Source organism: Diplotaxodon limnothrissa, linkage group LG23, assembly GCF_057381915.1.
Source record: "Diplotaxodon limnothrissa isolate DT_005_m linkage group LG23, D_limnothrissa_male_GT1.1, whole genome shotgun sequence".
NCBI lineage: Eukaryota > Metazoa > Chordata > Actinopteri > Cichliformes > Cichlidae > Diplotaxodon > Diplotaxodon limnothrissa.
In genome coordinates this window covers 24,001,539-24,019,424 of record NC_140617.1, presented here as the reverse complement: position 1 = coordinate 24,019,424, position 17,886 = coordinate 24,001,539, and the positions used below count along the sequence as shown (strand labels likewise).

The window sequence follows — 17,886 nt, the reverse complement described above, 5'->3', positions numbered from 1 at the left end:
TGCAAGTTTCTGAAATGTTCAGATATAACTGTAACTTGAGAGCTTCCTTGCCTTAATTAAAGACACCATCTGCTAAATTTTATTATTGAAGCTGTTAGCATGTGGATTAGAGCATCTGAAAGCAGCTTTCGTTTTCCATTCTATTTATAGGCAGCAGGGTGGCGTGTCGAGCAAGGAAACCTATGATCTGGGCTGAGGACTTCCCCACTGAGGGGTATTTGAAAAAGATACAGAATTCCTAATAAGGTTAGCAATCCCTGATTTGGCTGATTTTGAAGATACACAACTCATAACAAGAATAAAAACTTTAAAGTGGTGCTTTCCCAAGTAAATATCAAGTAAAGAAAGCCCCCCCAACACTTACTAAACACACGTGCACAAACGACCACACCATATATCGAATCAATCTTTATTTATATTAAATTAAAAATATACTTTTGACAGATTCATGTAACAAACATGAGGAACGGTATTTCTATGATATAAAGCTTTGGGTATGGTTTCAAAGTACTCAAAGAGAAAGTCAGCAATGACGGTGTTGGGTAAAGGGACAAGGGGAAAGTATTGAAAACCAACAGTACGCAAAGAGGAGCAAGCGATGACGCCTTCTCTCCACTATGTCTCCTTTTGAAAGCATGCAAAACAAATTAAATGAAATCAGGGCCTATTGTGAAGGCTGTGCAGAAAAGAGGAGTAAGAGGGTGGACTTGGCTCAGTAATATTTCGAGTTGAAAGTAAGCAGAGAAGGTAACACTGACTCTCAAACACAGTTTATATAGGTTAGTTGGGACCACAGGTTTCAGTTTTATGACATTTAGAAAGATGGCATTGAGTTCTCTTGGTTGACTGACATGGTAGGCATTGGAAAAGTAAATCAGATGTGTCTCAGTTTGCGTACTACCACCCCTACCGTTATTTTGTGAATAGTGTTGATCATTCACCTGACTGTTTGTTAACTGTAAATCTCTGACACATGCACTATTCTGAATGTTGCTCAGGACCTATTCACCCAGGCTTAGAGACCAGCTGGGAATAATCTGATTATGACCGGTTGCTAGGGAAAAATGTTCATCGCCCAACTGGTTGATGAGTGGTTGCTGGTTGTTGCGAGCAATGACTGTGAAATTGATTGCTAAAACCTTCACTCACTTAGGCCTAGAGTGAGTGGGGTTACCCTAACAGCTAGTGAACACCATGGCAAAAGAGTGTATATTCCACAAACAGTATGCAAATGGCTGCTGGAGGTTGTTGGCGGTTGCTAGTATGACATTGGTTGCCAACAGGTATACAGAGTTGTACCAAAAATCGACTTATGATTGTTTTAGCCACTGTTAGACTGGCACAGTCTCCAGTTTGCATGGAAGCGTCCAACTTGCCTGCAAATGCTCGCAAACTACTCATTAAGCTGTAGTGAAACTGTCAAAAGTGTGGCACAATTGGCAAATATTCACCTTAATTGTAAAAGTTGCACCTTTTGAAATGTCTTAGTTCCAATGATAAGGCACTGCTTTTATTTTGAAGGTGAATGTTCTCCGTTTCGAGTTACAGAGAGCATAGTTGAAAAGTGGCTGCTTTTCATGCAAACTACAGGCAAAAGCAACAATATGCAAGCAAACAAAACGATCCCAAGGAGGCTGTCTGATGCAGCACCCCATTTGTGACAGACAGCAATCTCCAGCAACCACTTGTTAACTGGTGGGGGACCATACATCTTTCCTTAGTGATCAGATATTGCAAGGAGAATGATGAACCCGTCGCACAGCCTGTCTGACTTTGGCCTTAAGTAGTGGAAACTAAGGCATTAACAGCTGATCTTCAAATTAGAGCCAGATATTGAGCTAATACTAGCTAGTTAGTTGTTTTTGTGTTGTTGGCATGTTGTCTGCACTGTGGTATTGTCTGGTAGTTTTCTGTGACTTCATAGAGATTTTAGTGTAAGATATCTGACCAGAGGCTCAACAACTTGATAAATTCACTAAATGCGCCATCTAGTGTGAGACTTGCAGTCTGCGCTATCTAGCTAGCTACCGCCAGCAGATGCTTAGCAACCCGGGATTGATATTTCACGCATTATGGCATCGACTGATATTTATGCATGTTAAACTTACATCTGCAATGACAGAAAAGTGTTATACATGGTAAGAAGCTCATTTTGTCATATGTTTATAAAATGTTGCAGCTAGCGCAACAATCCTTGTTATTGCTAGCTATCTGGAAAGCTAAAAGCAAGAGATTTTTCAATCTGGGACTGATGTTGCTGTGTTTACATTACTTCAGAAGAATTTAGTATTACATTTAGTAAGTAACTTGACAAATGTAAACATGAACAAAATGTGCCAGCTAACATAACAGCCATGGTAAAATGCTCCAATAGTCCAGCCTCTTGTCGTGCCTGATTTCAGACAACACTACACTATCAAGCTAATATGCTACTATTATGGAAGTATTCAAAGTGAGACACCACCCATTGTTATTTGTGTAGTGTTTAACAGTGTTCACTTAAACTGAAACGTTACACGTGAACAGCCACAAAGGTCTGAAGCAGGGCCACTGAACAGAGTTTCACATGAGAAGGGAACAACAAGAACTTTTAAAATGAAATACCCATTAGTAAAAAGGGTACACTTACATAAAGCAAATATGTACGGCTCTTTTTGTACAAGTCGATATAAGCAGGAGAAAAAAGCAGTAGGAGAGAAGACCAATATAAATTCAAAGCATCGCCTCCTTATTTACAAATTCACCAAGTCGGCCATTTCGGTGCTTTATAAAAATATTATTCACATTTGTTGTTGAAGTGTGTTAGATAAATCTGGGAGGAAATCCCAAAGATTCTGTACAGTTATACTGATACAATGATTTGAATACAGAAAATGAATGACTTTCTTTTATGAGGGACAATGGTATAGTGGTTTATACATTCGCCTAACAAGCGAAAGATTCCTGGTTTGATTTCCGGTAGGAGACGCAAATCCCTTCGGGGCTGTATCAGGAAGGGCATCCGGCGTAAAAATCTAGCAAACCGAATATGTGGAGCTACCCGCTATGGCAACCCCTTGTGAATAAGGGAGTAGCTAAGAGTAGCTTTTTCTTCTTTTGTGCAATTAAAATGTCAAGAAACCGAAAAACGTGGCTAGAATAACAAACATGTTGAAGAATGTACAGTAGCCAACACAATAGTGGGAAAAAGAAGTTACATCGTTGATACTAAGGATAAAACTCAATATTAAAAAGACACTGTAGGGAGGGGGTGGGGGTGTACTACACTCACACACAAAAATTCCCATGAAACATCGCAGAAATAAGGATTCCCAGTTTGTGCTACTAAACTCGATAAAAAATATCTGATTAATTTTTCCCACACTGGACAGAAATTTGAGTATAATGTTGTCATAAATGAGATACGAAGGTGGAGGGCAGTAAAACACTCACTTTGGGAACCATGCAATGTAATATTTAGTATACAATAGACTTTGTTGAAGCCTGTATGGTGTTTGAGGATAAAATATTGAAGGATTCGGTTCAGGACATGGCTACATGCCTTTGCACCTTGGCTTTGAGGAGGCAGTAAAAAACAAAAAACAAAAACCTAAACCCAGAAAATAATATAAAAAGGATCAGCCTAACCAGCAGTGTTTCCCCCTGGCATGCTTTTGAACTGCCACGAACACAAGCCTGTTAAGGACTGAGACAAATAGCAGCAGGTAACACCAAGGCAAAATTAGTTTGAAACAAGACACAAGATATTAGTCTTCAGAGAGGAAAAAAATGCTTCCACATAGACGCAACACATTTTGGTACTCTAAAAGGATAACCAAGGTCTTAGGATGGGAAAAAACACGACTTAACAGAAGGGGAACTTCAGGTGCTTTTTCCTACCTTTCTGTCAACAAACAAGTCAATGACTCAGATCAAAAATGGGAGAGTGGGGATGCCTCGGATTCTCTTAAGTGCTCTTGAGAACATTTGAAACCATTTGTATCATCAGTCCTTCAATCTGTTCTTGATTCAAACACACATTTTGCCTGGGTCTGCAGTGTAATTTAGGGCAAAACAGGCATAAACCAAGGCGTGTGTTTTTCTTTCGACCACCATCATATTTTTGTTCATTTTTCTTGAAACCCAGATTTGGCAGTCGCTTCCATCGCTCAGTATAAACAAGCTCAAACGCGCCATAAATATTTCACATTGATATTAAATGCTGTCTCTATTTCACTGAATTAGAGCTCGAAAAAGGACTACAAAATACTCCTTCATCAATTAATCATGACAGCATCAAAGCACTACTATAAATACTGTTTGAAGTCAGCGAAAAAACATGGAAACAAGGACATTCTTGAAGCTGGTCAAGTACCATGTAAAATGTGTTTTCCTTATGACCTCTTGGCCCCAGTTCCTTCCTTGTACTTTTGCTAAAGCTATTGCTTTCTGAAGTGGTAAACGGCTGGATAAACAAGTTGAATATTTCAGTAACGAAGAGTGGAAATCCTTTCTTTATACCCGCGACTTTGATCAAAGTGCTCCATGGGGAGGATAAACACATACAGCGTTACATGTGCATAGACTGAGACAAGCACACTTTCACACACTTTTAAATACACAAAATAAATAACCTACGCAAGAACACAGCTTAGGCAGGGCTGGGCTCTGGCAGAGCAGAATGATGAAAGGTTGTTGAAACTATGACAAAGCAATATTTATGCTCCACAAATAATGAAAAATACCGTTGTTGTTAAAGGTTCAAGAACTACAAGTTTTTCTTCATATTCATTCAACTAAATAAAGGAGATATTGCAAAAGGACCTCTGAGAAAACCCAACATTACACAAGTTTTATCTTGAACTTCTAAGTTTGGCAAGCGTTGCAGTGTTTTCCCCTACCCACAGGTGTTGTGTATGGCTTGGTGGAAGAAATAACGGCTGTAATACAGTCCTTTCAGCAGCATTGACTGGCAAGTTGCCTACACAGGCATCAGTAGTCAGGGTTAGAACTATTTTCTTGAGATTTCTTGAGAGTGACGATATCACTCTGGGCTAAGAACAGATGTGAAGCCTTTATAGATTAGAGGCTTCGTTAAACAGTGGCTAGACTAATTAATTTAAAACTCAGTGGTGCTGAAAGTGCAAATTACATCAAACAAAACAAGAAATGACTTTCTTAGGTATGTTAAAAATTGGCACAGTTATTAATACTGGTAACAGTAGTTGACTGTCTGGTGATTCACCAAGAAACTAATGAAAACTATATTAACTTAATATTGGAAAACATAACATTATAGTTTTAACTGAAAAAAAATGTCATATAGTATAGTACTAATTTCGTTTACCAGTTACCCTGTGCTGCATTAAAAAAAATTACATGTATTCAAAACAGAACTTGCTTTATGAACTTGGTTTGGCCAGTTGTTAACATACACTCATCATGGGCATGAATGTCGTGCTATTTTTCAGCTTAGAATTTTTTTCTTTTACTTTTTACATTTTCAATGCATGCCAAGAAGAGTGGCCAAATATCCAGCCAGAATTATGCCAGATACTTTTTAAAACTTTAAAGCCCAATTTTTTGTTTTTAAAGCCATTAAATATGTATACTATACAGTCATTTCACCATGGAAAAAAGACAGTTTCAAAGAATTCATTAGAAGCCCAAAATGATCATGATATTTGTGATGAGTGGATATAAACTTCTGACCACAACTGGAGCAAAGGCCAAGTTCAGCTAGGTGACAAAGTCAAGCTCCACCACAGTCCCAGTGGATAAGCTAATGTCTCAGCTAGTACCCTTCTACACATCCTTATGACAGTTTTTTGGAAGCAGCCAACCCCACATCCAGCTAACTCTTCCTTTTCACATTTGTTGTTATTTCTGCTCTGTGAAATCTTAAACTTCATTTAGACTACTGTGGGAAATCTCAACATCCCAACTAACTACGTAATTGGAAAATCCTTGTATCCCTACACTGAGGTCTTCCACACCATCAAGTTGTTGTGGTATGCATTGGCCCGACATGTAGTTACATTTCTAGGGAAGTGCACGACATGTTACTTAGAAGGTTGCGGCATAGGGTTAAAATGGGGTCTGGTTATGGTATAAGTTACGGCGTAGAGCTGAAACAGAAGTATAGTTTACGTGAAAGGAGTCTTCCTGCTTTGTGCTTTCTACATTAGCCCAGAATAGAACCATACCTCCAAACAGAAATTACTAAAACAACAGTCTTCTGACTATAGTTGTCCTGGTTGAAATATAAATAAAATATACACTTCAAGCTACTGTCAAGTTTTCTGTATTTAGCCACAATCTATGGCCACATATTCGTTGGCAAGATCAGAGATCTATGTTGCCACAAGGTGTAGTTACAATTCTATGGAGGTGCATGTGAGGCTTAAGTTAGCTTTAATGCTAAAGAATAAATTTAGCTTTGAAACATCTGACTTATTTGAAAGCATCATTTTTTTCTTGCTCTTTAAAATACATTTTCTAGCAGACAAGGTTAGCTTATCGACTTCTGCCTTGTGAACAATTTGGGTAGGAACCACTGACACTTCTAGTAGCCAAAATGAAATTAGCTACCAATTAACAGTCTAATAAGAATATGGGTGGGGTCTGGAAAAAACATGATTCTGTAAAAAAAAAGAAGCAAAAAACATCTAGATCAGATGTGGACAAAAATAATCAAGAATTATGTGGCCAAAAGTAGTCTAGAGTTGTACTTTTTCTCGGACCAAGCAATCGAGAATATAACAAACACCATGACCGAGACAAGCTCCAGTTCCAGTTACTAAAATGATAAATCCTCACATTCTTGATTTTGATCAACTCAAAGAAAGTAACGTTAGCTAAGGACACCCTAAATCTATAAAACCCTTCCAGAGATTTGGTGCCATTTGGTGCAGTTTGGGGCTTTTAATGATCTTTTGATTTGAGCTTGGTTTGTTTTATACTTAACATAGGAAAAAAAAGCCTTGATAGAGTCGATCGTTGGTTAGTACTGAAGATCTTTAGCTTTCGACTCCATTAACACTGACTTTTACCCCCCAGTGGGATCATCTGTAGCTTGCTAAAATATGAACATACACGCACACACTAATCCCAATCACACTAACATAAAGACAGATAGACATATAAAGTAGTCTGTTTAACTGTGCTCTGCTGGTGCTGTCTTGTTCCTTCCTTGAGGTCTTCATTAGTCAGTTTGTATAAACTTTCATGAACTTTTCCTCCCCTTTCTGTAGTTTTTTCTCTCTCTTTGAACACCATTTTGAGTTCAGCTGCTTTACTGGAGTACTCTACAGCTCATAGCAGGTTTTCTCATCCGAGTTAGCTTGAATGGGAAAACCAGTGTATAAAAATCTTTTCAGCACTGAAACCCGTGATTATAAAAGTGTTTACAGTGTGGTTTCCCTTTTACCATTTGCCCTGGGAAAGCTGTTTTAGTCAGCTTCTCCAAACAGACAGCAGCCAAGCAAAACCAACAGAACAGCAGTTGCCCTGCAGATTCTCGAGCAATTTAAAAAGTCCATGGTTGAACTACAAATGTGAAAGAAAAGATCACTGTAGTTTTGTCCATCACAGTATCACAGTTACAGTAGAAGGATGAGATGAGATTCACATATTTCATATAAAAGAACACACGGTGGGTATAATCCTATAGGCAAAATCACTGAATATGATTGATGAGTGCTCCATCTTTTGTTGTCCACTCTATATTGTCTTTTCTTCCTCCATATTTTGCTTTTGTTGCCTGGCTACCTCACTCTAATGTCATTCAGAAAACCAGGCATCTTGACATCTAACAGACTGTATTTGTTCTATGTGATTGTGTCTTTCAGAAACCCTTTGCAGAATATTGTTCCTCCTCAGAACTTTATAATAGAAAGCAAAAAGATTAGTAAAACTTCTTGTTCCTCTCACAAATCTGAAACCCAAGTGGCTGGCAGTGAGTTCAGATACCCCCAGATACAGTCCATCCACTGCTGTGTGATAATTAAGCATCTGTTCTTTACTGAAAACTACCATAACCTTGACATTCTGAATGACATGGAGCACAGTCTCTATCTACAGAACAGAGATGGACGAGATTGTCTATAGTGACAGTTCAGGGGTCTGAGTTGCTTCTGCTTGGTTCGGTCCACCTCCTCCAGATGTTGCTACAATCTACAGCAGATGGCCTGTTATCTGGGCAGGGCTGAGAGCAGCCTTGGTTGGTGCTACTCTCTCTTTGTGTAGGACCGTGGAACTGGAGAGGATGTTGGGCTTGTTGGAGGCTAGAGGAAGATTGGGGAACGTTTGTTAAATGGAATAATCTAGACCACAGTGTTTCGCTGCCGGTAAGGTGGAGGTGGCAAGATGGTTCCAGCTTTCAGGGAAAACTCAGACATGTATTCAGGGTTTTCAGCTACTGCCGGCCGTATGTGTCCATTCTGCTTATAGAAGAGCTTGGCGTTGGTGGAACCTCCCTGGGCACCATCTGAGGCTGCCTGGTTAGATGATTTGGGAGGCAAGCTGTGCTGCCAGTATTCTGGATTGTCAAAGGTCACCTTCAGCTTCTTTCCGCTGGCTTTACCTGATGTTTGCCCTCCATGCTTCAGCAAACTGGCAGGGTGTGTGGTGGCGTAGCTCTGGTAGGCTGGCAGGCTGCCATGCCCAATGGTGGCTGAAGTGGACAGGGCGCCCGACTGGCTCACCTGAGCCTGAGCAGTAGTTCCTGCTTGACTCTGAGCAACAGAGCTGCCACCTGGATTGCCAGGTTGCCCTGCAGGTTTGACGGTGTGGTGGGCATGGAGGATGTGAGTCGGTGGACCATGATGGCAAGGAATACCAGATGGAGATGGTTGGGCTGTGGGGAGGGGGTAGTGGGGCAGGCTAGTCTGGATGGTAAGCGGGAGATGGGAGCCTGAGGTTGTGGCTGAGATAGAAGAAGGAGGTTGGGTGGGTAGGGGCAGACCATTTCTCCTCAGGGCTTCCAGGCCCAGCTCAGCGGGGGTATGGAAGGTGTTGAGGTAGAGGGGCTCATTGATGTACTCGTCCTCTCCTTTGGGCTGACTGTTGGGTGTGCTGTGGTAGCCTGGGTTATCCAGGGCGTGGATCTCGCCGTTTTTACGTCGCGTGACAAACGGGTTCTCCTCAATGGGATTCAGATATTCTGTACCACAGAAAATGAATGAGAAGGAGAGTGAATTAGAAGAAGAGAAAAACAGTTCAGACAGCAATAACAAAAAATCTGGAGAAATTAAATCAAGAGGTGAGAAAACAAAGGAAATAGAGAATGAAATGGAGTAAAAGAAAGAGATCACTCGGTAATGAGGAGAGAAGATGGAGATGATAATGGCGTTAATGGCAGGCACTCAGGACAAGACGGGCATCTTGCCAGCAGTTCTTTGGCACTGGAAACTCCATCTGCCGGGGTTGAAAATGCCAACAAATGACCCCTCTTCACTGCTTCCAAGCGCTATAATAGTGGGGTGAGAAACCTATTGATTTTGCCCACTTTTCCGCTCCTTGACATTGCATCAGATGCATTTTGCTGCAGGCTTTGTTATATTTTGAGCTGCTCAAAAAAAAAAAAATCAAAGACGGTAGTGCAAGAGCAGGGCTGATGGACTGAATTATGATCAAAGGCAAAACATGACTCTGTAGTAGTAGCTGACATACACCGCCGTCGAAGGAAACTCAGTAGGAATTTTAATCAATGGAATGAGATGAAATGAACAGGAAAACTGACAGGCCGACTATCGTACAAAGGATCGTATTTACTCTGTGAATGAACAAAGAGATGACAAGACAGAGAGAAAGGTGCACATATATTATGTACTTGTTTATAATTTTAATTATGTTTCTGTTTGTGGAGCTGCATAGATGATTGTAGCGCAATCAATCTTTAACTTCCTCTACACAGTTTTGTTTTTAGATTAGTAAGAAATTATTTTAATTAGGTAAGGTTATTTTAAAGTTTAATATTATCTACTATGTGCTGTGGATTAAATACAGCTCCTAAAATGCATTTACGCATCATTACTATTAAATACCCTGCAGGACTGCAGAATTCCTACCTGAACTTATTTTTAGCTTCTTTAGAGCAATTCTGCTTCTAATGTATACTCTGGAAAATTAAACTGGATTAACTATCTTCTAAATGATTCAAGAGGCCACAACAGTCTCATAAGGCTTTACTATGAGTACCTGAGGAGCTCTTGTCCTTCATTGCCGTCATGTATCCGTCCTCATCAGTGTCCCCTCTCAATGCTCTCTCTCCCAGAAAGATGGTTGGATCAGCACTGTACCTCTGACCCCCACTGTCTTCCCCTCCAGCCTGGCTCAGGCTCTTCTTATGCAGGCTTCCATTACAACGCTGGTCCTCCAGGACTGGGCTCGGGCCACCTGTGGCATCCTGGTTCACACAAGCTTGTGTGCCTGCCAAGGGTCCTTCTGCAGCATTTGGACCACCATCTCGATAGCCAAATTGATTCTGCAGTAAAGAGAGGCAGGGATTGGGGTTAAGATAAGAAAAACTGAGCATAGCATGAGTTCAAGAGGGGCCATGAAGTCCAAGTCGGAGCAAATAAGTGTATGACACAGCTGATTCTCTGCTAAAGAAGTGCAAGTAAGGCTATTTTGCCCTGCTTGATTGTTAAATCACGAATTAACTGTGATTAACCACATGTTTTTGTAAAGTTACATTCAATTTCAAAAGCCACAACCAAGCCTGCTTACTACCAGACCTACTGAATCAAAAACTCACTTAACAAGAACCTGTATGGCAAAGTGAAGTAGGCCAAAGTATCTCAAATATCAATTCATCATGCTAAGATTTAACAAACTGACATCTATCTGTCTTGAAATTGTTATAAAAAACATTTCTGAGGCTTTGGTAAACCACGGTGAGAGCCATTATTAGGGGTGGGTATAAAAAAAATCAATTTTCCGTTTCAAATTGATTTTAGTTTGAATAATGTGATATTGATTCTTAAAAATTCTGAATCAATTTTTAAATGTGAATGTATTTTGCCAGAAATGCCAGAATCTCAGCTCAGGCTCACGAAACTATTTCAAAAACTGCCAAAGAGTTAAAACACTAAACGATTAAAAAGCAGGTGAACGGATTCCACAGAAAGATGTTAACACCTCTGTAACTTTGCTCTGCTTCACTTCAGCAGCAGCAGGTAATACGTTCATAGGTTGATTCATGGTTTGCTTCAGTTTTTGTTCTACTGCAGAATCTGCTATAAAAAGCCAGGGCAGGAAAATCTCCTTCATGTTTTTCTGCGTTTTATCCTCAGTTACTTTGACACATAGGCATCTGCTGTGATGCTTAAACCTCTGATGAAGTCTCAAGTATCAGCTTTGTTTTTATACATAGACATAAAAAATATGGATATGTACTGATAAATGATCAGAATTAAAATATTTCTGACTGTCTGAGTCAAAATTGAATCAAATCGAATCAGGACCTTGTGAATCGGAATTGAATCGGTTATAGAACCTTCCCAGGAGTGAATGGCCTACCAAAAGTGGACTGAACAAGATCTAAAGAACTGCAGTCAAAGTTTATGATTCAACAATAAGACAGAGACTGGGCAAAAATGGCATCCAAGGGAGAGTTCAAGGAGAAAACCTCTGCTGACCAAAAACAAAAACACAAAGTCTCACATTGACCAGAAAACATCTTGATGATGCCCCACAATTTTGGAAAATATTCTGTGGACTGATGAAACAACATCTGAACTTTGTGGAAGGTTTGAGTTCCACTACATCTGCATAAAACTAACACAACACTTCATAAAAAGAACATCATACCGTACAATGTAGTGGCAGTTTGCTGCTTCAGTTCAATTACTTGCTGTAATTGATGGAACCATGAATTCTGCTCTCTGCCAGAAATTCTGATTAAGATACTTTCTGAATTAACTTAGCTGTAAATATCTTTGGTCTGAGGTACTCTGGGTACTGTCTAACTCTTTGATGATATAATATCTATGGCAAATAAGCTAATAACAACAAAGTTTAAGCTAGCGTACACAACTTTTGTTCCAACTGCGGCAAAGCAGTGAGGCTTTAACCCATGCTGCTGCCTTTTGAAGTAAAATTCTCAGACAAAGTTCTGCTGGTGTAGTCATCAGCCACCAGGGACTGTGAGGGGCAGCCAGGCAAAGCTATGATACAAACACCTGAACCTTAAAAAAAAAAAAGGCCCATACAAACATGACAAATGAAGCAAAGGGCTTCTTGTGGAGCTGTGTTGGCTTGCTGCAGGCTATTTAATCCAGGCCAACTTCTCTGCACTCTTGCCAGCTGCTAGCGCTACAGCAGCAATTACGGGAAGCAGATCTACAAAACACAACAGAAAAGAGGGAAATGTCCCGGGGTTATATTCGTCCACCTACTCCTACGGTTTTCCCTCTACTGCAATCAGCATCCTCCTCCTCCAAACTTCTCTGTTCATCCCTTCTTCAAAGCAAGTCATTATCGGCTCGTCTTTTCAAGTGTGAGCGAGTGAGAGCAAATCAGCACAGATAAGATAACCGTCTGTATCGGACTGTGTCTGAGGCGGCACAACCTTCCCTGCTTGGGCACGCGGCAGCTTCTGATTGTAAAATCAAAAGATCTTCAATTGCCAATCTGGTTGTTGACCTTAAACAAGTAGGACTTTGACTCGATTATCATGTGTGGGTTTTTTTGGCGTATGTGAGCGGCTGTCAGGGAACAAAGAGCCACTGGCAAATGGATAGGTCGTGGGGCTAAAGTTGTATAAGATGCAGAGCCATGGGCTGGCCAGCAGCGCATGGTGCATGCTGCAAAGCAAGCAGCCCAGCCTGTGCTCATTGTCTATTTGTAAACGACTCCAGCATTTTAAGATAGCGGCTTGTTATTTGCCTATGGCGCTCTGAGTAATGAAACCTGGGGCCTGGGGAGCTACTGCATAAAGAGTCCAGGTTTAAGACACACACACTGTGATGGAAATGATGGAGGCAGGTTATTAGTAGAGGGAAATCATCAGTGTATTGCAGGTTCTTAACCACCTTGAGCATTTATATACTGTAGGACAGTAAAAGAGAAGAGGCACGTACACAAAATTAAAGATGTTTTTTGCTGGAGATCATCTATGATGCTTAACAACTTTGGAGTGTTTGGCACACAAATGCTTCCAAAATGCAGTATAACACAGTCTTCGTCAGTGGTCTTACCCTGTTGGGGTCAACACGAGGCCTGGTCGTGCATGACTGAGTGGCCATGTTGAAACCTCGAGGCACCAGATACTCCTCGGCATCCATCAAGTCATCAAGGTCCTGTTCGTCCAGCAGGCTCTGGAAGAACTTGCTGTCATTGGGACTGGGAAGCTTCATACGGTCGTCTCCCTGAATTATACACGTGTAACAGTTTTAATTGCCGAGCACCAAATTAATTCCAGCAGCATACAGATTGCAGCGAGAGATGCATCAGATAATACTTTTGTGTCTGCACGATATGTAAATGTTTGCAGAGAAAAGAAACAAAGGAAAGTTTTTATCAAAGGACACACCTGAATCACCAGATATCGCTGTGGGTCACGGGCCATTCTGCAGAACTCGGCGGCCAGCTCTTTGAACTTCGGCCTGCTGTCTGCATCAATCATCCAGCCTGGGGAAGAGAAAGAGGGCAAAGGAAGAATGCCGTGGAGTTAGAAAAAGAAGCAGAGAAATATACAGAGAGAAGTTTATTAATTGTCTACAATTCCTTAACCTTTATCCCAGCTGTCTCCTTTTTCTTTGCTCATTTTTCAGAAGGACTACTCTTGAGCCTCTTACTGCATTTGCAGCTTCCTGTCAGCCCTGTGTATTACTCTAAGAGGGGGATAGTTGCTAAAGAAATAGGAACAACAAATCAGGAACAGTCTGATAGTTAATGAGTTGTTCTTTAGTACTTCCCTAATAACTCTTGACCCAGGGCTATTAAATACTTAAGAGCCAGCTGCTAAACACACTATTAGTGAATCATAAGGTAATGATTAGCTCATAATCATCCGTAAATCCGGAAAGGTCCATTTTTTTTTCATATGTAGAGTTCATTCTCAATAAATCAAACACAGCAGAACAAAACACTAATTGCTTCTTTATTGCTGCTTAGTCATTCTTTTTTATTACCTCAAGTAATTAAGTATATCACTCAGCAGTTACTCACTAGTTACAAAGTAGTTGCTCATAACTTCAGAACTACTTTACCTGTTGTTTCTTTATCTGCTCAGTTGATGTATCATTATAGTTCCTCAGCAGTTTCTCTTTGCTTTGTCATCCTTAGCAGTCATTCCTCCACACTCCATTGTAAACACATACTTGCTCAGTAGTTACTCAGTAATTAATCAGTAGTTATGTAGCCATTCATCATGACTTTAGGACTACGTTGCTATTACATTCCCCTTCTTCTTCTTCTTTTGGCTGGTCCATTTATGTGTAGGAACACCAGATAATCTGCCCACATCCTACCCAACCTTTATCAACCTCTTCTGGCACACCAACCCTCTGCATGTCCTCCTTCGCTACATCCACGAACCTCCTCTGTGGTACCCCCCCACCTTCCTCCATCTCCATATTCTACACCCTTTGTCCAATAAAAACTATCTCAGCCTTGCCTCTCTAACGTTATCTTTGAACCCTGAGCTGTCCTTCTGATGTACTCATTTATAATGAATACCATTCTGGTCACTCCCAGTAAAAATCTTAGCATTTTCCACTCTTCCACCGCTCTGACTCCTGTCTTTTTGTTAGTGCTACCCTCTCCTGTATGATTTATCATTAGAGGTCCTCAATAATTTCTCAATGCTTCAGGATTACGTCACACTTGCCAATAACGTCTTTATCCCCAGTGTAAAAGCATATTTACTCAGTAGTTCCTGTTCCCCACTTTTGAATCTCTTATTGCAAAGTGTTACTCAAACCAAAATAATATTTGACAAACAGCTGGCATATCACAGAATACAGCCAGGGGTGCAGTGATGTGTCTCTAAATACCGGAGGACACTGATGATGCATGAGCATGGCAGGGTTGCGACTGGTTTCTAAGGTAACCATGGTGGTTTTCATACATTAGCCATGATCAAATGCTAGACAGGCGTTATGAATAGATCATAAATCTCCATCTCAGCCTGCCCGACCATCTTCATCAGCCGCTGCTCTCCCTAGACGTGTCTTCTTCCCTCTGTTCCATTACTTTCCTACAGGATGGTTGCCCTCTCTCTCCCCAGTTATTCTTTTTAATTTGGTAGAATCAAATTATACTGACATCCATGCAATAATATTAATAACCAACTGTCAGGGTATGAGTGTCTTTCATTGTGTTGTTTGAATGCAACCGGCATCTACCGACAGCGATTAGGGTGGAATGTTTCCTTGCGTGTTATTCAGTGCACGACTTGATATTGTGAATCAATCAAAAACGCTTTAAACATCAATATGAGAGCTGTGAGTATTTAATTTGTCTTTATTAGCTCTCTTGCATGAAATACCATTTAATAATAATAATTGAATTTCAGCTAGATCGCACTAAATGTGAATATTCTGTTTCTTCAGTTGGATAAAAACAAAAAAAGTGTCATTTTGGTGCAATCCAACAGCTCCATGAATACACTTCAGTAAGAAATGGTAAAAGGGGACATTTCCAGCTATCACTTTATACTGGATAATGTAGTGCTTTGTTAAACTTTTATCTGTGCGCGGTTTATCTAAGAGAAAGCACTCAATGAAAGCTGTGCCACTGTGTACCTTCAACCTTCATTTATTTCAGGAATGTTGAATGAGCAACAGTGCCGTTCACTTTGACTTAATTCTACTGCTTTGCTCAAGGGCAACTCAGAGGTTGTAATAAAAAAAGTTTTTTTTATTTTACTTTGTAAACCACATTTCTCTCCTTCAGGCTACTGCAGCAGTAAACACAGCAAACCCCTGAAGGTAAAATGCCAGGTGGTGTATTAGCTCGGATTAGATCGTAAGCAAGGAGAGCTGCTGATTTCACTGTCGACATCTCCATAACACACTCTGCAGCATCGATGGCTAAAGTGAGGTGTCTCCAGCAGTCCAGTAGGGGGTTTATTGTATGTTATTGTTTGCTTTTTCATGTATTTATGTTACAAAAAACTTGCATATACCTTGCTATACTCTAATGGCATTTATCGAATTAAAAATTTGCAGTCTTATGTGCATTTCTTACATTCTGGGCACCACTTTTAATCTAGCTCCTCTTAAATAAAGCCTGACCCTTTCAGCTGTCACTTCGCCTGTTTGACTTTGTTCAAATTTCCACTTGTAACGCCCCACGCAGGCACATTACCTAAATGAGGTGTAATTACTCCAGCGATCAAACTCTATTTCATTTTTATTGGGGTGGTGCAGAAGCGGTGGGGCACGCAGTGTGACGGCCCATGAGATCACAAACAAACGGCTCGCAGTCAACATGCAATTAGAATTAATGTGGCCGATTGCTGAGCCTGCTTCCGGCTTCTGACTGGGCAGTGTGACTCTCCCGCTACTTGGACTCTGTGCCTGACCTGTTTGGGTTATTTTTGATCACGACGCTCACTGTTAGTTTTTGCTAATTGGTGGGTAAAAAATAGTCCGTTTCTGAAGATTTTAAACCTGCTGGGATGATAAGCAGTAATATAAAATTACTAATTAAAAGGTAATGCCAAAAAACAAGAAGACAAGGAGCCCTACCCCTGATTAAGTGTGGGATCACATAAAGTCAGAATCACTTATTCTATGATTTTTCCTCCATGGTGTTAAAACAGCCACTCACTAATGTAAACTACATTAATAAGGGTGAAATATAGTGAGTAGGATAAGTGGAACGACATTTGTGTCAGCTGCACAATGACTACGAGTGACAAACACACCACGCACAACCAAGAATAAAAAAGTGCTTGTTGTTACTACAAATCACGGAATTTAAAAGATAGTTCTACAGCATCCGGTCACTACTTGGGTGAAATATGATAGTATTGCTTTAACTGTTCAGGAATCACAGCTCTTTTTACACACAGTTCCTCTTTTTCTGAGGTTCAAAAGTAATCAGACATACAATCTTAAATATAGGGACTGTTTTTAATATGTGAATGAAAATCTGCTGCAGTCAGTGGCTGCATGAAGTCTAGAATCCATGGATATCAGCAAATCCTGTTTCCTCCCTTGAGATGCTCTGCCAGGCCTTTACTGCAGCCTTCAGCTGCTGCTTGTTTGTGGGTCTCTCTGCCTTCAGGTTTGCATTTAATAACTGAGAAGTATGCTCTTTTGGGTTATGATCAGGTCACTGACTTGGCCATTGTGGAATATCCCATTCTTTGCCTTGAGAAACTATTGTTTACCTCAGCTGTCAATATGCCAAGTGAGAAGTGTCCACATCTATTTGCTCTGGAGGAGGCTTAAAACTTTGAGAAAGTCAGCAAAGCTTACTTTGACAGTAATACTGAGGTGAGTTGTTGAGTATATCCTAAACTTTTCCATCAGTAAGTGCTGCTGTTTTTGCCGCTGTTAGCAGGAGTTAGCCTCTGTTAGCTGATGTATGTCAAACTTTCTTTGAAGTGGATCTAACATTGTTGGACTCTGATACTTAGCAAATCGACTCATTTGATATGAGGATGTGAGAGGGTCAAAAGTCTAATCTGCTGACAATAAGTATCGGTGACAATACCAGGGATAAATAATAATGTTTTCATGTGCTAGAGCCCTGATGTCAGCTCAGGAAACGAGGTTCGTGGTGAGGAGGAAGAAGATGAGGTGGAGATGACGAGGAGAGAGCAGTGGTGGTGCAGCAGAAACACATAATTAGAAAGCATTGATAAAAATGTTACACGATTATATATAGTTTGAAAGAGCTATTTGTGATCTTTAAATTAAAAGTAAAATTATAAGGTGGTTCTCTAAT

General features: G+C 40.4%; 1 protein-coding gene across 3 annotated transcripts in view; it reads right to left on the bottom strand.

Moving 5' to 3' along the window:
- Positions 1 to 470: 470 nt before the first annotated feature.
- LOC146608103 (receptor tyrosine-protein kinase erbB-4-like) overlaps positions 471 to 17,886 on the bottom strand; it is a 381,455-nt gene continuing 364,039 nt past the window's right edge. For all 3 annotated transcript variants that reach the window (XM_085348721.1, XM_085348723.1, XM_085348722.1), the window contains exons 24-27: positions 13,517 to 13,614; positions 13,182 to 13,352; positions 10,180 to 10,465; positions 471 to 9,142 (exon numbers count right to left, since the gene is read on the bottom strand). In XM_085348721.1, the coding sequence (XP_085204847.1) occupies positions 8,304 to 9,142; positions 10,180 to 10,465; positions 13,182 to 13,352; positions 13,517 to 13,614 (1,394 nt within the window). In that variant the 3' untranslated portion in view covers positions 471 to 8,303. The remainder of the gene's footprint in view (positions 9,143 to 10,179; positions 10,466 to 13,181; positions 13,353 to 13,516; positions 13,615 to 17,886) is intronic.